General features: G+C 44.2%; 1 protein-coding gene across 1 annotated transcript in view; it reads left to right on the top strand.

Moving 5' to 3' along the window:
- Positions 1–18,335, top strand: part of LARP1B (La ribonucleoprotein 1B) — a 31,411-nt gene extending 13,076 nt beyond the window's left edge. The window contains exons 5-19 of the mRNA XM_086464489.1: positions 961–1,104; positions 3,500–3,655; positions 3,891–4,059; positions 7,811–7,955; positions 8,174–8,348; positions 9,138–9,310; positions 9,780–10,151; positions 11,894–12,008; positions 12,842–13,053; positions 13,429–13,535; positions 14,051–14,211; positions 14,513–14,657; positions 15,112–15,221; positions 15,434–15,561; positions 16,318–18,335. Coding sequence (XP_086320615.1) covers positions 961–1,104; positions 3,500–3,655; positions 3,891–4,059; positions 7,811–7,955; positions 8,174–8,348; positions 9,138–9,310; positions 9,780–10,151; positions 11,894–12,008; positions 12,842–13,053; positions 13,429–13,535; positions 14,051–14,211; positions 14,513–14,657; positions 15,112–15,221; positions 15,434–15,561; positions 16,318–16,548 — 2,543 coding nt within the window. The 3' untranslated portion in view covers positions 16,549–18,335. The remainder of the gene's footprint in view (positions 1–960; positions 1,105–3,499; positions 3,656–3,890; positions 4,060–7,810; positions 7,956–8,173; positions 8,349–9,137; positions 9,311–9,779; positions 10,152–11,893; positions 12,009–12,841; positions 13,054–13,428; positions 13,536–14,050; positions 14,212–14,512; positions 14,658–15,111; positions 15,222–15,433; positions 15,562–16,317) is intronic.
- The last annotated feature ends 3,203 nt before the right edge of the window (positions 18,336–21,538 follow it).

Below are 21,538 nucleotides of genomic sequence, written 5' to 3'. Positions count from 1 at the left end.
ATGGCTGTACAAGCCATTACTGTCTCTGATCTCTTTATTTCCCTAAATAGATCGCACTGTGTTAATTTAACTTCGTAGGCGTGTGTGTGTGGCTGTATATGCTAACACTTTAGTTTTCATCTTTTACTGTTTGCTTACACCTTGAAGCGATCACTTGAAAACTAAACCAGGTTATTAATCTCCTTTCGATCCAGTCTGTTACATTAAAAATAGGAAGCAAACCTGTATCTCTCTTGGTCAGTAGGCTGGAGAAACAGCAGAGTGAGTTCTAAGATACTGCTGCCATCAGCTGCTTTTTTTTTTTTTCCTTGCTTCCCTGCTGGTATTTCTTCAGATTCTAAAGGCCTTTGCTGTTTAGATTTGTTAATCTTCCTACGTATATACTTAAATTCTTTATCGCTTTTAACTTTTTCAGTCTAAGTGGAAATCTAAAGCAAAACATTCCGCGCGTACAACCTTCCCCCCCCGCCCCCCTCAGTGTGAATAGTGCGTTTTATGTACTTGCTCGTGTTTCTTGGCTATGAAGGTGTGAAGCCCACGATACCAGTCGAGTATAGAACAGCAAATACTGTCATTAAATAGATGCAAGTTGTGAAATTATATAGTAATGAATTCACTGTATGTATATATATATATATATATAAAAAACACTTATGTAGCTATAAATTCTTGGTAATGGAGTTTACATCTAAAAATTCATTAAATAAAAAGAGCTCACCTTCATTTCATATATTTAAAGCTTAGGTAAGGTTACCTTTCAGTGTGAGAAATTCCTGTTTACCGCATTTATTATTGCTTGGTCATTTATCATATCTTAAAATTTCAACGTTAAGCTTCTCCCAGATTTTAAACTTTGAAATGAACTGTTACTAGTTCTACAAGAAGAATTCCATATAGTCTTTTCAGGAGCTGGAACCTCAAGTAGTACTATAGTGAAGAGTAATATATTAAATTTTCAAGGTAACAAGCAGAAATGGGTGCCGCTTCACTTGGACGACGTGAGGTCAGACAGTCAAGAAAGACCAGGCTCTAGAAATAGCTCAAGATTTCTGCTGGAAACAAACAAGTTAATACCTCATAACAACAGACGGAACGAGACAAGAAGTAAGTAGTTCTCAACCTCCGGGTCTTTCTATTTGTGGCAAGTAAAGTATAATACCACGTGAGTAGGCATTAGGTTGTTTATATTGGAACTTGACTTTGCTTATACGAAGTAAAACCTAGTGTTAATGTTTGCCAGTAACCAGGAAATAATGAGTAAATTGTACTATAGTTTAACAAGCTTTAAATTCGAAATTTCTGTTCAAGCGCTTACTCTCAGATGTGGGGTTTTTTTTAACCTCTTCACAAATAAATCAGAGTTTAATGTGTCAGTCACTGACTCTGCCGAGTAACTGGACACAGTCTATCTTTATAGCACGTGCTGGTGCTCTGAACCAGAGCAGCATATTATTTTTCTCTTCATGGATCCCTTCAGAGTCTTGGGCCACAGCTTTACCTTGCAGAAAGCTTGGAAGTAATCTCATCAGGTGCCTGCTCTGTCCTGCTTTACTGCTGTTCCCGCAGCTTGTTGCTACCAGAGCATTTGCTTGTGAACCTACGCTTTGAACTCTGCTTTGGCGATTCTGCTGATTTTTTTGGGGGGGTTTTTGGGTGGTGTGGGTTGTTGTTTTTTTTTTTTCTCCCCCCCTGCTTTAAGTTGGACCAATTCCCTCAGTTCCGTGACCTATTTCTCAGCATGGCCATGCAAAAAGTTGTACTAGCACCAGAGGTAGTGCTTCTGGTGCTCGGGTGTCCTGAAGACAGCTTGTCAGATGGCAGGAATCTTAGGCTGAATGTATCTCTTTGGTTTATGTATTTGCATTTAAGTTTTAAAATCGCAATATTATTAACAATTTAAATGTTTGCTCATTATAATAAGTGCTGGACACTAGTGAGATGGGATTTGTTTATGAAGTCATTTGAGGAACGTGGATGTAGGGTTTTGATCTGGATGTCTGAGGGATGGACAGGGGCAGAGGGAGGGTATTTCACCAGTGCATCACTTTCTTCAGCAGTTATTCCTCAGGATGGTCAAATGACCAGAAACTTGTAGTGTGAAGTCTACGTCAAGGCTCTAGTGATTCAAGACCACTTTCAGTGTGAGAGGACATGAAACATCTGCTCTTCAGGAGCATTGGCTGTTGAAATAAAATACTTGTTTCGGGCTTAAATACAACACTAGGTTGTGGCGATGTTATATGTAGGACTTCTGCCTGTGTCTAAGAGTCACATGTGCTGTCTGAGTGCGAAAATGAAACTGATTTGGGGAAATAGCCTGTGCATTTGGGACCTCTGAGGTTGAGGGTAGCGAGTGCAAAGGCTAAGATTATGATATTCATAAATTCAGCGTCTTATTTGGCAGAAAAAATGGAATAGGAACTCGAATGTACGAGCACACAGATTTTGTAATAGGGATCATTAAAAATAGTTGCTGTTAGAAGCGGATTTCTGATAATGACAAAGAATCATACCTTTAGTCAGCCCTTTGTTAAATTTAGCAGCTCTCAGTTCGATCAAACAGGCTGTATCCCCTGGCATCTGCCAGACTATCCAGTTACAGCTTAAATAAGCCGGTAAGCAAGGGTGCCTGACTGAAGATGGAAGTCTCTGAGAGTGTTAGGAAAAGAGAAAGAAATGGTGTGGGAGACTGAGCGAGAGAGGGATTTGTATTTTCTCGTGAGTGAAGTGAGAATTAGACCTGTCTTTCAGTTTTGTGCCCAGTGAAGCCAAGGTCCCTGGGTCTGGTTTGGACCTGCTTGCTTCTGCGCTCTGCCCCGCGCTCTGCCCCGCGCTCTGCCCCGCGCTCTGCCCCCCTATTTATATGAAAACCTTACATAGATTCTTAAAAAGTCATCTTAGATTTGCACGTGTTACCAAAAAGACGTCCTTCACGTGAAAGCTCAGTTTGGGGCAGGACCAGCAGAACCGATCGCTGTTAAATGGGCAGCCAGGGGAGTGGTCGGTGACTGCTTCTGGGAAGAAAAGGGAGGCTCCAGAGAGCCATTCCTGAAATCCTACCCAGAGGAGGATCCTCAAGAGCTGGCAGCTCTTTCTAGCTCTCTCCAGGTACTGGGAGTTGTCCATGGAGGAGATGGTATCGTCATGCCTGGAAGGAGAATTGCCCAATCGTTCCTTGCTGTCCCAAGCCGCTCACAGGTATTGCGATCCCTGAGCTGACACCAGCGTGTCCAGTTGCTTCGGAAGCATTTGGGATTGACTGCCAGTCGAGCCCCTTTACCCTTCTTTATGGCGAACAGCTCCTGCTTGGCTCTCTCTTGGGCCTGGCTGGGCAAACCTTCCGGTATCACCCTTGGAGCTTTGAGATCTGAGCAGTTTCAGCCAGCACGCCTGAGGCCGTGGATGGCCTGGGCGCAAGCCGGGAGCTCTGTTACCAGGGACTTTTGGGCACGGTGATGTTTATTTGTGATTGGAAGTGTTCTGCTTTTTTCTCTTCAAGATTGGCGTCGCGATAGAGAAAAGAGAGAGGATCACGATGAAGTGTGCAGCGTGAGAAGTGAGGGTGGCAGCGTTCGAGGACTCTCCAGAGGCAGAGGAAGAGGTAGAGGCAGAGGAAGAGGACGAGGCAGAGGAAACCCTAGAAGTACGCCGAGAAGTAGACGCTTAGCAAAAACTTTAAACCTGTGTTTATAATATTATTGTTTGCACGTGAAGTAAGAGTTGTCTCAAAAAACATCCCGTAACTTCATAGAATTAAGTAGCTTGAGTCTTTTTAAAATCGTGCTGAAAAGCAACAGTGAAATAGCAGTGTGTGTCATGCCTTGAAACACTTGTGTGCTGGGCTTACTATGTTTCATCGTCTTTCTTGTATGTTCTCCTTTATTTTGAAGTGAATTTTGAATATTCAGTTGGTTATCAAGAACTGTACGGTGAAGGGACTGACCAAGTATTTCAACCTGAGCTTAATGCCAGTGTGATGTATTACTACGGTGATGGAACGGGAGTGCAGATGTATTCCGTGGACGAAGCGCTTCTCAAAGAATATATAAAACATCAAATGTGAGTAGGTTGTTTGATGTACCAATATCTGTAGAGATCTGGTTAAGATAAAATAACTCATTTCAAACAGCGTTTAATCCTTATTATCCATATAAAGGTGGTGATTAAGGCATCTCTATTGAACTGTTTGATTTTGACCATTGCCAGTGTCAGTTTGAGTTTATTCACTAGTGGGGTGGAAAAACTTGAGTGATGGGGAGGAATTTGAAGGAAGCTGTTCTGCATCTTGTGCTGTAGTCTGGCTCTAACTCGTACACCTGCTTTATTTATGGTACGTAGCCCTCTTTTTATGTTGTCATGTAATTGAGATATGGATGTCTCTGAGCGTGTGCTTTTGAGTACTGTTGGTCTGTTTGCCACAAAGCTGCTCTCGGGTGATGTAGCTAGACATTTCCCTTATTTGCTCTCAATTTCACTTTGAGAAGTCTTGTTAGTTTTATGTTTTCAGAGTGTTTCACCTGAAGCATTTAGCTGAAAGAGAGTAGTTTTGCAATGATACTTGATTTTTTCAATAATCTGAAATGTTTACTTTCTCGTGTACACCATTAGGCAATGAGAAACCATCTGGAAGACTGATTATCACCAGGAGACAAGTCAAAAAGGGCCTGGAAACCACTAGTTCATTTTAAAGAGACAGTTTCCACCACTGGCAGATATTTCATCTTCTGTACTTGCAGTGGCATTTCTCTGCGATGCCTTTGTGGTGGTTTTTGATTGCCCTTGTATTCCATAAAGCAACTTGCTTATTTTATTCTTGCTTCTTTTGTTACAGTTGACGCAAAAAGGAAGAAAAAAGCATCTTTAAGGGCAGAAAGTATCTGGCATGTGGCTATCAACTTCAAAACTTCTATTGCAGTCTTTTTTGTTACTCTTGCTGCCAGGCCCCTATGAGACCTGACAGTGGACATGTACTACCCCCATGTCAGGATAATCGGCCTGCACTGTCCTCAGACAAGTGAGGGAGGAGCACAGACACTCCACTGTTGGCCAGATTTCTGGGCATGCAGTGTAGAATCCAGACCTTCTAAGGTAGGACATGGCGATGTCCCCCTCTGCTGAGAAAAATGTCAGTTACAGCATTGGTCCCATCTGACTTCTGGTTATATTTGTATTTTATTTTAGCAACGAGAGGTTGGCAGGTGTCAGTAGAAGGCTTGGCATGGCTGGCTAACCAGACCATCGGGTGCTTGTCCGATACGAACTCCTAAGGCAGCTCGATTATGGAGTTTGCTTTCCATGAGAGAGAGAGGGAGATTCTTGAGCAGGTTTAGAACATAACTTCACTATTTTTATGCTCCTTAAAACAAGCCAAAATCTATTAACTTCTTTTAGCACATTAAAAATGATGGAAAACGGACTTTATTCATCATTTACCAATTACTAGCTTCTAAATGGGGATGTGTTTGTCTGCCCCTCATCATTTAGTTATAAGATAGTGAAGTGACTACACCAAAGAAGGACGTACATAGAGAATAAAGCTACACAGACCTGTTAAGTCTCAGAGTTCCTCATGGAGTCCGAGATAAATCAGGAAGTGGGATTGGTTTGAATCCTAGTGAATTGATGAATTTTAAGAGTTTACCTGCTTAATAGGGAAAAATCTTAAAGGCTGTGTCCGGCTGAGTAGGTGTGTGATCACAGTAAGAAACACACCGCTATCAGGCAGTTTATGCTTGTCCCGAGAACCAGCTTGATGTACGAGAGGGTAGTACTTGTAAATTTGCAAATATTTTAATTAAAGGCTGAAGTTGTCAGCCTGAAAGTGTCAGTGTGTAGCAACTCCTGTCTGCAACGTGCAGTAGAACTCTATTTAAAGTCCGCTTGCTTTAAAAAATAAAGGAGTAAATAAAAGTTCAGGTGTCAATTCAAGAATAAGCAAAGGCACCCTGAGGAGAAAGAAAAGCGAAGCTGGACGGGGCGGGGGTGTGTGTTTAGGTTTGTCTCGCTACTTGGAGCAAACTTGTGCGTTGTCTTCATATATCATTAATGGTCTTTCACGTTCCTTTTTCTAGAGTGATGGACATCAAGTGAGGCAGTTTGAGTCAAGTTCAGTCATTGTCCATATCTGCTTGTGGAATTTTTAACTAGGTGAAACGTTACCAGATTTTACCTTTACTGTATGACTGTAAAGGTAACATTAGTAAGATGCTGATGCGTGGCTTTTGTGCTTGCTTATCTTCTAGAGCGGGAGGGGAAAAGAAATGCAGCGGTTCAGAACAGTAAACAGGATACTCTTGAAAGAAACCTGCTTTTTGTGCACTGTTGCTTCACTGATCAGTTTACTTAGCTCTGAGTTAGAGCTTGAGTCTCCGAAAGCCTTACTCTCTTCTCTGTCTGCTCTGATTTAATGGCAATGTTTTCATTTGTCGTACGTCTTGTTGTCCGTCTTTGAGACTTGATATTCATTGTGTCTTGGAGCCGAGTGTTTCACAGAGTGCTTTTGCTTTGAATGTCTTTAGCTACCAAAAGAAATGGTATCAAGCTTCTCCTTGGGTCAATGGTGGTATCGGAGTCCTCACCTCTTGGCAACTTTGGCCTTGAGCCCAGCTTCAGTGGAGGCACTTAGCACTTTATGCTTTGTTGAAATTAGAATTAACTTTATTTACATTTGCATGTGAGTGTTTGTGTGTTGTTTTTTTTTCTCAGCATTTTAGTGCTCACTTGTTTTATTTTTGCACTAGCTCTGTTCTTTGTATCATAGAGTTTTAATTGCTCTCCATTAAATATTTCACTACCTACATTTTCCTGAACCTGACGAGGAGCAGTATTCCTTGGATGTAATACTCAAAATTGTGGTATGATGTGTAAACTCTGTGAAAGGCCTAGATTTTAGTTGTCGTGATTCAATTTGTTTTTTTTCCACTCTTCTGTAGGATGTTTTCTTGTTCGCTTGCTTTGTGTGACAGATCACGATGTGGATTCCTTACTTTTTCTCTTCACTAAGTGTAAAACATCTTGACACCCTGATCGTTTCATAGAGCAGCTTCATTGTTTAAGAACATTTGTCTTTCTGCTGATTCTTTGTCCCGTGTCTCTCTTGTTCTGTGGTATTGTCAGCTTCCTGAAATGGTCCTTGTCCCTCTTGATCCACTAAACATCATCTTTTCTCTTAGACGTTACCCTTCACCATGAACTGTTGTGCCTTTCGGTACAGCTTCATGACAAAGACAACATCACTGTTTGTGTTTTCTCATCTTCCCACAAGCGTGCTTGAAGTAGTGATTCAGAGTCCATAGACGTGCCTCAACACTCAGATAGGGTACTTAATCCTGCTAATGTACTGGAGACGGGGAAAAGAAAAGATACAGTTCAGGATGAAGGTGCACTGATGCTGCTGGGGAGGGGGGGATAACTTACGCCCTGACTGTAAGCAGTAGTTGTCCTTCATCTGTATGGAGGCTAAGAGAATGTGGTTTCCTTCCGTTCATGTAAGTAATAAGGGAGGGGATGGGTGAAAGAAAAACGGAGCATAGTTTTTCCTTGCGCAGTTCATACATGCAGATGTAACGAGGCTTTGATTTATAGCCCTGTGTACTGTGCTGGGTCACAAGTCTTTCTTAACGTGTCGAGCGTGCACGCGGTTCTGTACGTCTTGCTTTTAACGATACCCCCCCTTGAAAGAACGTTTTTTGTGATGACAAAGTGTGCTGGTTTTCATGGAAGGCTTTAACAAGGCATTTATCTCTGAGTTGCTATTTTAGGATTTTCTTGAACCTCTAATAGGCTCCTCTCTGTATGTTCCTTTCTGCAGTGAGTATTATTTCAGCACAGAAAATTTGGAAAGAGACTTCTTTCTGAGAAGAAAAATGGACCAACAGGGATTTCTGCCTATTTCATTGATCGCTAGCTTCCGTCGGATGCAAGCTCTAACTACAAATGCCGCACTCATTTTGGAGGTAAACCGACTCAGAAGTACGTATGTAGAAAGTTGTGTGGCTAATTTAGTACTGCCGTTTACAGTCAGTGCTGTGAAGTTAAGAAAAAATTCTGTTTGCAATGACAAGGATTTTATATATAAAGAGGCCTTAAATGGCAAACTTTGTGGGTTTTGTTTCTTTTTTGGATGGTGCTGGATGTGTAAAGTTTTTAAAGTCATAATATGCTGGTCACACAGGCCCTAAAGGACAGTACAGAAGTTGAAACTGTGGATCAGAGGATAAGAAAAAGGGTTGATCCGGAAAAGTGGCCAATTCCAGGTCCTCCTCCATGCAGTCTGCCACCGACTGACTTTTCTCAGCTCATCAATTGTCCAGAATTCATACCAGGCCAAATTTTTGGCTCTCATACTGGTAAAGGATTTATTTTATAGACACATAAGTTTAGGACTGTCTGTCTAGCTTCGGATGTTTGCCTCTTGATACTGATTTCGTAGTAAACATTGTACATTTGGTAACTGTTCTTCCAGCTGATATGCCTGCAGCCTTGCAGTTGCCAGGTCCCGTGGCTGGTGTGGAGTAGATAAAAAAAAGTCTTTTCTGTGTTATGGCTGTTCTCTAGAATATAGTGTGCTGGACTACAGTCCTTCAGTAGTAGTAGTAGTAATCGTAAGCTGGTCACAAAGTCGTCTTCCTTTTCATAGCAGCTGAAAGTTACCTCTTTGCTTGGTGCATCCTGGTTTTGGATGGGAATCCCCTTCATATTATTCAGAGGGAGACGATGGCTGTATTCACTGACAGCCCTTGGCAAGGAAATCTTTTAGTAAAATGTTGGCTGGGATTAAAGGGGAAGAAAGAAGACTTGAGTTAGGCACCCGTCCATAGAGCTGGAGGATGGTGTGGGGAAAACATGTCCCTAATGATGCTGCTCTTGTTATCTTAATAACCCGTAATTCCTCTCCAACTGTTAGAAACGTTCCACATAAATAAGTTGCTAGAATCAATCTTGTCCTAAAATGTGGAGTGAACTGTGAAAAGCTATCGCCTAAAAACCAAAAAAACCCCCTCTGCTGTTGTATTTAACCAGAGAGGTGGAAAAACGGTAGCTGCCGTTAAAAGAAAGGCTAGTGAAACAGTTAAAAAAAAGCCCAACAAACCCAAACAACCCCCAGCTGGAACTAAACTGCTGTTTTCCACTGCTAGAGTCTGCGCCGAGTTCTCCAAGGGTGGGAAGCCCTCTACGCCCGAAGGAAAACACTGAAACAAGTAATTTTCAGACAATGTCTAAGGGCTTGTCTACAAGTTTGCCTGATCTGGACTCTGAACCTTGGGTAGAGGTGAAGAAGAGGCATCGTGCATCTGCGGTCAAACTAAAGGTAAAATCAAACCCCTTTATGTTTAAATGAATGCGTGCAAAACCTGCCAGTTTTCAGATCATACTGTAAAACAAGGTTTTTCACATCGTAATGTGCGCGATCCTCGATGGTGCCGTACAGGTAGTGTGTGTGCGTCTCGCTCTGCCAGACCTAAAATAACCGAGTGCATTTAAAATCCTCATCCGCAGCTCGCTAAAACGAAAAGGAAACACTGTTTTGGTCTGGTTTTTCCTCTGCTGAGGGACAGTTGTACCTGCTGATTATTGAAAAATGGTGAGAATTGTTCTAAAAGCTTATGGCAGAATTCTTTAGAACAGGAATTTACTGAATAAACATCTCTAAGTGGCTGTAGTGTTTCTAATTCCCATATATTTGTTTATCACGACTGTTTTATCATGTTCTGTTTGTCTCCCATTCGGATGCTCACTATCCAATTCAAATCTAAAACACATCACCTTTTCCAACGCAGGAAAGCGTTCCTCTACCCGATCAACCGTCAGACCAACAGCAGCCACCCCCGCCTCCCGAGGAACAAGAACAAGAAGAGCTCGATTTTTTATTTGATGAAGAGATGGAACAAATTCAAGGTCGGAAGAATAAATTTACTGATTGGTCAGACAACGATTCCGATTATGAAATCGATGATCAGGACGTAAACAAGATTTTGATTGTAACACAGACGCCGCCGTACATGAGAAAACATCCCGGTGGCGATCGTACCGGCAACCACGTGTGCCGCGCAAAGATGACCTCCCAACTCGCCAAAGTTATTAACGACGGCTTGTACTATTACGAACAGGATTTGTGGACGGAGCAGAATGAAGATGACACCGTGATGAAGGTAATTCTCTTTGGTTTTGACCCAAAATCCACGTCTGTCCAAACACTTCCAAAATTACTGTCGCAGCCATCTGCGATGTAATTGTAAAACGTTGCACTTGTTTGGAAAGAGAAGGGGTGGTGGCCGAGTTCACAGGTCTGTGGAATTCTCTTGATTTTGCTAATGTTGAAAACAGTTAAAAGCAAAACCAGCAAGATTTTGTTGGCACAGATTTGACCAAAAGCGTTGAATGAATTTTTTTTTTTAGAATGATTTGTAACGTTTTGGAGACAGTTCAACTTTTCCAGTGTTTTCTCGTTCCATGACTAGCTTGTCTCATAACCTTTGCAATAACCCCTGCCAGAGGGGAAGGGGGCGCATTTCTGAGGTGAAGTAATAAGAGAGGAAGGTAATAGGGTAATTTTCAAGGAGTTTGATTTGAAGGTTCCGTTTGCCTCAGGGCCTGTTAGAGTGACAGCTCTGTGAGCAAATGGAACTTTGGATCTCACCTTACTTTATTACAGAAACCCCTTTATTTCCTAGCCTGTCAGTGGGCCTCCCTCCTCAAAACTTGGCGAGGAGATTGTCAGCTTTGATTATTTTTTTTTTTTTAATTACTATTTTTTTAATATACTAAGCAGCTGTGAAACTCCAGATGAGTTGAACTTGCAGCATGCTGGGGGCAGCGGTCACCTGCTGCCCTTGGGTTATTAAGGAACCCCTCCTTTGGGCGAGTGAGCCTGGAGGGTGGCGTGTCTGTAGGCAATCCCGCCGATACCTGGTGTGCGGAAACGTAGGGTGACCTAAAAAAAAGTGGTGAGGAGGGGAAGGAGCTTTATCTGTGTGTAAGGACAAAGGTGGGTTGTGGGGTGGGGGAGAAGGGGGAGAGTCGCTTAAAGGACAACTGGAACATGTGGGTACAAAAAAGAGCTGACAAAGATAGAAACGAACGTTGGGAGTAAGAGCAAGAAATCAAGGTAGAGTTCAGAACGTGGAGTTTTTATCGCGAAGCAAATGGACCAAGAAAACCAGCCAACTGGAAGAGTATAGTGAGAAATAGTGCACAGCGAGAGAAAATATTTTAATATTTTCTATCCTGTTGTTGGTGGGTGTTCACAGTGGTTTAAACAGGATTTTTCACACACAGCGTGCACAGACACCCGTGTCCCACCCCACCTCCAGCCGAGTAGGGGCGTGAGTGATCAGAGACGCTGCTGCACATCGTGGAAAGTCCCATCCTTTTGCAGTTCAGGCTACCAATTGTGGGGCGAGAAAATAAAAAGCAAGCCGCCGACTTTATTAACAAATACTAGCTTTTCGTTAGGCGTAGCCTGAGGGAGGGAGCAGGGCCTGTTCCGCTCCCCTAAATTGCTAGGGTCTTCCTTGGCACGCTTGCTGCAGAAGAAAGATGGTTTGGGGCTTGGCAGGGGGCAGGATCTCAGTCATTTCTATTTCTTACTTGTCTGTGAAAGCGGGCACGTGGTTAGCTGGACCTGCCTCCCTTCGCCCGTTTGTGGGTGCAACTGTTTCTTTGAGCTCGTGCAGCGTGAGCTGCGTTAGGTTGCAGACAGCGTTCCCAGCACCTTCTTTTCAATGCTTGCTAGAGGCTCCCTCCCTCTTCCCTAGAAGAAATCTGCTGCTGCGTTTGGCTGCTTGTGTGCCAACTCTGGCTTGCTTATTTTGTCTTCTATGAAACTCATCTGTCTCTCAGGGCGATAGCCGTTACGGTGCTTTGCGCTTACAATTTGCTTTCTCTAATTCAGCAAGAGATCGAGAACTTTAAGAAGTTAAATCTCATCAGTAAGGAAGAATTTGATAACCTTGCGCCAGAACCGGTTGCTGATCCAACCGAGGAAGTTCCTCCAGGGTTACGGAAAGGTAAGTAACACATGTTAGAACCTCTGTGGTAAAGAACAATTCTGTGGGCGTGTTAACCCTTTCTGCCTGTGTAGTATTTTAGTTTTGGCTCAGTCAGCAGTCTGAGGGGCTTTTTTCCTTTGCTAATTTTCCAAATTGTCAGCTGTCCATCAGTAGCTTGGTTTCCTTTGCATTAGAAGCAGCTGATACTTGCAGTGTTCGGGATATACGTGAGCATGAACAGGCAGTGTTCTATTGTGTTGTCACCATATACCGGCGTCAGGTGCTTTCTGTGGAACTTGGCGTTCACAGTGTGCGAAGTAACAGCTCCTGATGTTGTAAAACACTTCCTAGAAACCGGTGTTTTCATGGGAAACGGGGATAGAATGAGGTGAGATTAGAACCATTTTTCTACTTGTATCATAACCTCACTGAGCAGTCACAATGTCCAAATCTTGGTTTTCGAGGTATTTCTAATACTTTGGTCGTATTAGCGTTTACCAGGGTACATGCTAATAGCATCTTCGAAGTAGTTGAAGAAAACCACCTCGCCAAAAAGCAGGAGCGTGGTTACACTTTCACCCACGTTCATTTTCCTTTACTTTGCCGATGTAGATCCACAAGAAAAGAACAAAGGGGGTTTCAGTTTTCTACAAAAGACACGCTTGAAACATTATTTCACCGTTTTGAGCAGTTTGTACTGCTGTTACACCAAGTGCTCTTGTTAATTTGATCGTCCTCTGGGGATGACGTGGCTCACTTGAAACAGAACAGGCCTGTAAGATACTAGATACCAGGGGAGCTTAGGCTTTGAAATCCCTTGAAGATGAATGTTTCCTCCTTCCCGCCTATAGATTTAGCAGAGGAGCTGCCTTGTAATTTGTTCAGCAACGAAGTACCTCCGACAGCAGCACTAGCTCGATCGCTGCCGACAGCAGTGCCAGGGTCCCCCTGCGCTCCCCCTGGCTTCACCCCGCGAACACCTCGCACCCCGAGGCTGCAGGATCCCAACAAAACGCCCAGGTTCTACCCTGTCGTTAAAGAAGCACGATCCATTGATGTCAAGGTAAAGGGAAAGACATGGTATTTTTTTTTTTGAAAAACGAGAAAGCGCCTATAAAACTCCTGTGAAAAGGCAAGGAATGATATGCTTCTACTTCTTTGTTGTTTAGCTTCGAAATATTTACTGTGTTCATTTCTCTTTTGTTTCTACCAAACGGTTTCCGAGTTTTCTCTGTAATGTTTCTTAAAAGTCCTCGCTGAAAAAGTGTAATGTCTATAAAGGTTTTTAATTTGTTCCAGAAGTCTAATCTTTAGGTTACGGAACTGGAGTGTTGTGACTTTATAATGTGTTAGATGATAGAATATAAGAGTTCTTAAGAGGGAGACGATGAGCGAAATCAAATTAGGGAACTAAATACTTCATTTACTACTTTCTTAGACCCCAAGAAAAAGAAAAACACGACACAGTACAAATCCTCCCCTCGAATGCCATGTCGGTTGGGTGATGGATTCCAGAGACCACAGGCCAAGAACTTCCTCCGTGAGGTAAATTTTTGGTGGTTGCTGTAGAAAAAGGGTTGGCAATGTCCTTGGTTCTCACTGCTACTGGAGAAAGAGGCTGCGGTAGAAGACAGTTTATCAGTACAGTGGAAGCAAGACAAGGGTGATCAAGACAGACAAAACCACGGAATAGGTGCTCACGACGTTTGTTGAGCCACGCTGGAGCAGCAGTAACGTTGCCTGAAGCACTGATGTTCGCTTCAGTGACTCTGCCTTTAAGTAGTCATTTAAAATCGGGCATTACAGCAATGTTTAATTATCATCATCCCAAACCGCCTGGTTTCTGAGATATTGGCGCAGAATCTGATGTTGTTGAGGTGCACCCCAGAACAGACAACCGGGACCCCAGGCTCGCAGCGTAGCGGTCGTCAGGTGACTGTACTGTTCTGACAGCTCGTGCGTGGGTCAGTTTTCAACTCATTCCGTAGAAATGCAGCGTTTATAGGACGCAAACACTGGTTTGGTGGAGTTTGTGGGTTGTGTTTTTTTTTTCCTTCCAGCAGTTCCAATGCTTCGCCTTCCGAAGGAGCTCCGCTAGCAGGAAGTTACGGGTGTACCCCAAATTCTCTTCCAAAATTCCAGCATCCGTCTCATGAACTGTTAAAGGAAAATGGCTTTACTCAACAGGTGTACCACAAATACCACCGGAGGTGTCTAACGGGTAAGCCGCTACCTACGCTTCCTAAAGCTTCAGGTACAAGTTACCAGGTGTCGTCCCATCCCGGTTTTTGACACGTTGTTCCTCATCCTTAATATTTCTGGGGAAAGGAAAGTAAAATTTCTGTGATTCTTCTATTTGGTGAGCTCTGCTTTCCATTTAACTTTACATTCCCTGACAAAAAAATTGCCCTCGAATTTAAACTGGAGATACTGGAAGATCTTGTCTGTGTGTTACTGAGAGAAAACCACTTGGAAATAGCGCTTTTTTTTCCCCTCCCCGTCCCCTTTCTTTTGTCTTCCAGAGAGGAAACGGTTGGGAATTGGCCAGTCCCAAGAAATGAACACGCTTTTTCGTTTCTGGTCTTTTTTTCTGAGAGACCACTTTAACAAGAAAATGTACGAGGAATTCAAACAACTCGCTCTCGACGATGCGAAAGAACACTACAGGTATTGCTCTCACCATTGGCTGTAACGACTCTGAACATCTTCAGCTTTGACTCTTTGTAAAGCATCAGAATAGCAGTTTGCAGAAGTTACTTTAATACCAAAAATCTGCTGGTATATTTTTGTGCTTTACAGCTAAATAGCTAAACGTGCAGCATTTCCTCACTTGTTAAACGGTCCCGAATTCTACAAAACCCTGGTGACCGTGACAAGCCAGCTCGGGACTTCCTGACACCCCTAAGTCTTCCTTCCGTGGGTGAAGACATTCTTAACCTCATTCAAATTGTTCAAACTCCTTCTTGCCTTAACAAAACCAGCAGAAAAAATGACCCCAAGGGCAGTCACCACTGCCCCCTTCGCTCTTTGGTATTAGTGCCTTTCTCTCACCCGGTTCCCCACGTTCTGAGGACGAAGGAGCGTCTGTGTAAGATTTTGGTACCTCTCTGTTCTATTCCAGGTACGGATTGGAATGCTTGTTTAGATTTTACAGCTACGGCCTAGAAAAGAAATTCAGGCAAGAAATATTCAAGGATTTTCAGGAAGAAACGAAGAGAGACTATGAAGCTGGTAATTATCACAGGCCAGCCACTGCTCACGCCGGGGTAACTTCCGTCGGGAGATAATGTCAATTCCTGGGCACTGACTTGTTAATGAGCCCAAGAGCAGCTTTTGTTCATGTTCCTTTTTCCTTACGGTTCTCTTAAACAGTGAATAATTAAGTTTTTAATTAAAAATCTGACCTTTGTCAATTTGGTAAAATTATCTTTTCCCCTTATTAGGTCAGCTTTATGGACTGGAAAAATTTTGGGCTTACCTAAAGTACTCTCAGCACAAGACTCCGGCCATTGACCCCCAACTGCAAGAATACCTTAATAAATTTAAGAGGCTGGAGGACTTCAGAGTGGATGTAAGTTTCAATGCCTGTTGTAAGTAAGTATTTGGTGTATTTTTACTGCAAGGTAAAGGGAGAACAGCACTTCATTTCATAAAAAGGCAGCTTTACAAATCCTGTCAATGACTAGAAACAGCATGATTAAAAAAACCCCTGAATTGACACGAAAAATGCAGGTTTATTTGACCCGAAGTATGGTGCCGAGATGCGGTGGCTAAAAGGTAAAAAGCGTTGATCCGTTTTCATCGTGTAATGAACTAAATAGCCAAAAACCGGCTTATTTGTCACCCGGTGAGGCGGGTGACTTCTGCGCCATGTAAGGATCTGGCAGATGAATTAACGAGCTGTGACAGGCGTCGTCCTCGCGGCGACGTCGCGTGCCAAGTCCGACGCGTCCTGGCTGCGGGACGCCGCGCTCCCGCTCTGGGTGACTCGGAGCGCGGTGCTGCCGTGCTGTCCCCGACGGGGTTGTGGGGCGCTACCTGACTGTGTCCCCTCCCGCCCCCTGTAGCCCTCCCTTTGCGAGGAGCTGGGGCAAACGCTGGGGCGACGAAACGGCGCGGTGAGGCTGAGCTCCGCAGTGAGCCGCGCCGTTGGCCCTCTAGCTCAAGGGCCAGGACAGCTCGAGAGGATCACCAGCGGGATCACTAGGCCTCACGAAGGGCCTCGTTACGGAGCGCTCGGTCTGGTTTGATCCCTGAAAAGCACGGAAAGGCCCAGGCCTGGCCTTGCAGACCAACACTGAGCAGGGTGCCCGTTGTTTACTTTCAGCCTCCTATTAGCGAAGAATCCGGCAGGAAGAGAGCGGGCGCCGTGGCGGGCGAGGAGCCGGGTCACCGCCGGCGTCAGGCTAACTCTGAACCGCCGCGGGCCGCCAAGCCCGCGGCTGCCCGGCAGTCCCAGGTGCCGGGAGCCACGACCCGCGGGAAGGCCGCGCCGGCGTCCGTGGGCCGGAACAACGCCGCCGCCAGGTCTGCGGAAAGGGATGTACCGGAAAAATAAGACTTCGGATGAGCCTGAGCCCTTGAGAGTCAACTTGTACATCGCTCTCTTAACGTGGAGGTCCTCAAGGCGAGCCGGTCTAATACACGATTAAAAATGTGTGGGAAGACCAAGGATTGGATTCTCTTTTTCACAGGATTTAGTTCCAAAACACTCGCCCTAGGAGAGGCGTTCTTGGCTTTGGGATCGTCGGAAGGATCCTAGGGAAGAGGCTTTGGCTTCAGTATTGCTTTCCTCAAGCTTTCGTTTACAGAGAACTGCATTCCTTGCATATGCAAAAAAAATACTTTGGGGATGCCTTACATTTCAGCTCGTGTTTCTTAAAAAAGGTATGATACACCCATGATTATTTAGTGCTTTCTTTACCCAGATTTCCCCATTATTTGTATTTTACCAAAGCAACAAAGATTACGTTATATAGAGAATTTTAAAGGTAAAGGAAGGATCTATGGGGTTGGCTTGCTCTTGACACTGACTATTAAAAAGTACGTTTTTGGGCAAAAGCACACTCGAGAATGTGCAGCTACGTACAAAACTGCATTTCTGGATTCTATTTAAAAACATAGTTTCTATTTTCTTTTTTTCAGGGTCTCCATAGTTAGTATGTTATTAAGTATGGAGTTTGAGTGGACATAACTGGGATAGTTTTGCAGGTATATCCTTCAGTACTGGTTCTTAATAACTCAAGGAACAGGAAAAAATACAGGGGAAAATGGATCTGTTGATTTTCTAGTGTCTTAAATTAACGCACGGTATCTACAGTTTGTGCAGGCTGTTATACTAGCAAGCTCCTCAGCTTGTTCTCAGCTTGAGAGGTGTCTTCATTTGAATTCTCTTATGGTTATGAAGTACTCTTAACGGGAGAGGCATAATTTTTAAATTTTTTTTTTTCTCCATATTTCAAGTAATAAAAAAGAGTTTGGAGGGAAACAAAGGATTCCTTGTAAATCTTGTTTTTTGCTTTATTTTGTAATAGCTGAATGAAGTTCTACTTAAATTGTGCTAGCTAAGCCTAACTAATTTCAAACGGGTCTAAATGCAATTTCACCGCAAGTAAGTTATTCAACTACAAACCCATTTCTGAGGCTGAAAGATGGGGATCTTTCTATCCTGTAACTTCTTGTGAACTTCATGGCTTTGTTTTCAAAGACTCAAAACGAACCGAGTGGGTGACTTACCTCTTCCAAGGGTAGGTGAGAAGAATTTCAGCTTTCTGGTAGTTAGTTAACTGCAGGGAAGACTTTCAGTTAACTTTGAAGTTAAAAAGCTGCGTCTAGCACAAACGCCTTAATCCACGGAGGTGCCCTGACGGCCTGCACAGCCACGCAGGGGGTTTTAAACTTGTACCAGACCTCCAGGGTTGTGACAAGCCCGCTAATTTGTTTCAGTCATTGGCTTGTGAAGCTCAAGGAAACAAATGACCAATGTTTGCCTTGTCGAGGAGTCTGGTAGCAGGGGCCTTCCCCCAGGGAATACGATTTCAGTACAAAATGGAGCCTTTTGTAAGTGGCCTGTTCTACGTGAATTTAAATGAAGACGTACCGATAACGTAGGGAACGTCCTAGAAATACGCTGAAGTGACACATCTCAGTCCTGTGTTTGGTCCATGCCTTTTGCTATCCAAGAAAATGATGCGACTGTAAATTTGGATTGAAATTGTATATACAAGTAACAGATTTAAGATACTTTCACTTTTTCATTGGAAAAATGTGATGAAGCTTCGAGTGTGTGTAATTTTGTGATATCTTGACAAATTTTATAAAAACGACAACAATAACAAAACCTAATAGTGTTGTATATCACCTTTTATTTTTTTTTCCCCCCCCAAAGCGCGAAGCAAAACAACTTGAAGGAGTGTCAGGCTGCAGATTTGCACGTGAATTTCAGGTGCACTAAGGTATCGGGGAAACCCAGCCCGTTAAAGCTGAAGTGGGTCTTAGAAGTTCAATATTGATTTTTTTTTTTCATATGACAGGGTATTTGTCAAAGAAAAATAGAGCAGGAGCACGATAAATATGGTTGAGGGCAAAGAGAGTGAATACTTTACCTGCTGTCTGTCCTGTTGGTCTCCACCTGGCCAGCTGCTTCGACAGTGTCCCTCTATTTAGGTGGACAACCCCCCCCCCCAAGCCCCACGGCAGCACTGGCTACCCTTCAGGAATGCCCCCTTTCCCTTCGCACGGGCTGGAACCTTCCCTTTCTCCCCTTGCAGACAGGTGGCAGAAACCACACTGCCAGGGCTGCCCTTTGCACACCGAGCCGAGAACAAACCCCCTGAACTGTAGAATGAACCCTGACGACTCTGCTGGCGCAGCAGCTTGATTCCCTAGCTGGTCTGAGGTGGTGAATCGCCTCTCGGTAACTGGCCTGCCTGCTGCAGAGCCATGCATTTGCCTTTGAACACGCCTGTTCCTGCCCAGCATCCTTTCTGCTGCCTTCTAGGTGCGTGTGAACCAACCTTCCGTGGGTCTGTTAGGACTGGTTGTGTTCTGATAGTTACTAAACAGCAAGTCTTAGACCTTTCCTAGTCTAAAAATTCTCCCATGTGCTTATTAAAGAATGTTGTTTAGGTTTGTCTTCGTTTCTCCTCTTGAGAAATGACTGTACAAATACTTCAGAAGGCTGCCCTGCCTAAACTCGGTAAGACTTTCCTTTAGTTGTGCTCAACATACTGGGTGCTGAAGGCTTTTTAAAAGGCAAGACTCAAGAGGGCTCTTACTCCTGCTGGAGACCAGGTCACGTTTCCCCGTAACGAGCGGCAGCTGCCTCTCTGCACGGCCGAAGCTCCTGGGATTTAACAGGGAGTTGGGTTTCTGCGGGAGATCCGGCATGAGGATGGACAGAAACGAGTTTGTGGCGGGAGAAATGGATGGACGGAAACGAGTTTGTAGCGATAGCAGCCGCGACCCTGCAGGCTTCGCTTTGGGCAGCGCTGCGGCGCCAGGCTGCGCTCCCTCGCTTCCAGCCGGAGGAGGAGACCCAGCGTTAGCCCGTGTTTTACTGACAAACCCCGCAGCCCCGCTAGGCTACGCCTGCGGCCTTCAGTGCGGCCTTCTCTGCTGTCTTCAGCCTCGATGGTTGTGTTGGCAGGAGGAGGAAGGCGGTTCCCGTGGCAGCTTACCCTTCCCCAGGCTCCACTGTGAAAATGCGAACAGAGCAACCCCCGACCTGACCCTGTAGGGTCCAGGGTGGTGGTGTAGGACCTGTGTAACCTCACAGGACAACTTAGGTGGCAACAAGGTAAAAGATTGAATCGTTTCTGTTACTGATGCTAAGGTCGGGCCTGGGTTGGCGCCTTCCAAAGTGATGAGTAGTTGAGGTGTCTTTCTAGTAAAAAAAGAAAATAATCACACCTTCAAACATGTAAAAGCAAAGGAGAGGGAGTTCACTCCTGTTAAACAGGAGCCAGAGACAGGCAAGAGAAAGGGTGTTTCTATACAAGCAGTAATTGAATGCCAGGGGGCAAGTGACAAAACCAGACTTGCCCGCGGCTCTCCACACCTCCAAGAGGCTTTATTTTCCAGGGCTTACACAGTGCGCACGTGTGGGCTTGGCCCAGTTACCTAGAAACTGTGACAGGTTCATAAAATATGATCATCCCAAGAAAAAGAAAACTTTTCAACCAGACCGGTGACAACTTGGATTTGTTCATGAATTTTGCAAGAGGGTTGCAGTGCCAGACCAGACCTCGATGAAACAGAGTAAAGTTGCTGCCTTCTGGTACAGGGAAAAAAAATACACAAACCCACAAGAATCCCCAAAGAGAAAGGGTGAGGAATACTTTGGGTTTGTTTGGTGGGTTTTTTTGGTGGTTTTAAGTTCTCAGGTAAATGTGCATTGGCACACATGTTCTATGAAAAGCAAGACTAAAGCCCGACGTGTAACCATTCCCTTCTGACCCTAAATTAGAAGCAAGTGGAAGGACTGGCCAGTAACATTCATACTTAAATCTAGCAACTAAATAATTAATTAGGCCTTCAAGGCCGGAGTTACGTTATTACGGCGCTAAGCAGGAAAAGGAATAAACAGCCAACGCCGGAGCTGCGCTGGCACCATTCCATTCCTGCCCCAAAAAGCAGCTGGATGACAGCGAGGGCAGGGGTTTTTCCTCACACTTAGCCTGTGATGTTGAAAGGGGAGAGAACCCAACCTGCACGAAGGACTCTCAGGCCACGGGGCGTGATCACCAACACGCTCTGACCTTCACGAGCAAACTTGAGCCACGCTTCGGGACTGAGCTGCTGAAGGAGCGAGTTACGCCTCATGAAAAGTGACACAGCTTTGTCCTGAACCATGAAGCCAACCCCAAAGCAGAGCCAGAAGACGGTTCTATTCAGAGTACAACGTCTTGATCAATATTTTGCACTATTCTACACAATGCCTGTATTTCCTGGAGGAAATAAAACCCCACAAACTTTTGTTGTAGAGAAACAATTAAAACAATTATCAAAGGCACTCAAACAAAGCTGGAGTAAGGTTTAACTATTCCTTGACCTTTACAATGAAGATAGTAAAATCAGACTGATCTTGCAGGAAGGAAAAAAAAAAAAACAAACACCAAAAACTTGGGAAACAGCGTAGAACTAAGATATTTCAAGTGAAACGAGCAGCAGCAGAGCGCCAAACTGCTTTTACACACTGGGTCTGAAGGACAGCGCACGCAAACCTTTGCCAAGGAAAAGCAGCTCTCGCTCAGCAGACCCAAGTACAGCACGTGGAAGGAGCATTCTGTAGGCTTCAGTGCAAATTCAGGGTGTTCAGATCAAGTAACAACATGGTTTGTCGGGCTTTTTTTTTAAAATCAAGGTTTAAAAATAGATTTCTTGCCATAATAAGGCATTTTTGGGAAGCATTGTGCAAGTGAGGCCCAAGTGTCCAAACAAACGACTACTCAAACTAGTTGAAGGCTAAGTCTGTACTAGGAAAACAAGGGTAAACTGGAAATGCATTTTGTTTCTGAAGATGAGGAGAAACACTCCCTTCTTAAACA

This window comes from Leptosomus discolor, chromosome 4 (genome assembly GCF_034619465.1).
Source record: "Leptosomus discolor isolate bLepDis1 chromosome 4, bLepDis1.hap2, whole genome shotgun sequence".
Taxonomy (NCBI): domain Eukaryota; kingdom Metazoa; phylum Chordata; class Aves; order Leptosomiformes; family Leptosomidae; genus Leptosomus; species Leptosomus discolor.
This window is presented reverse-complemented; position numbering and strand designations above follow the sequence as displayed.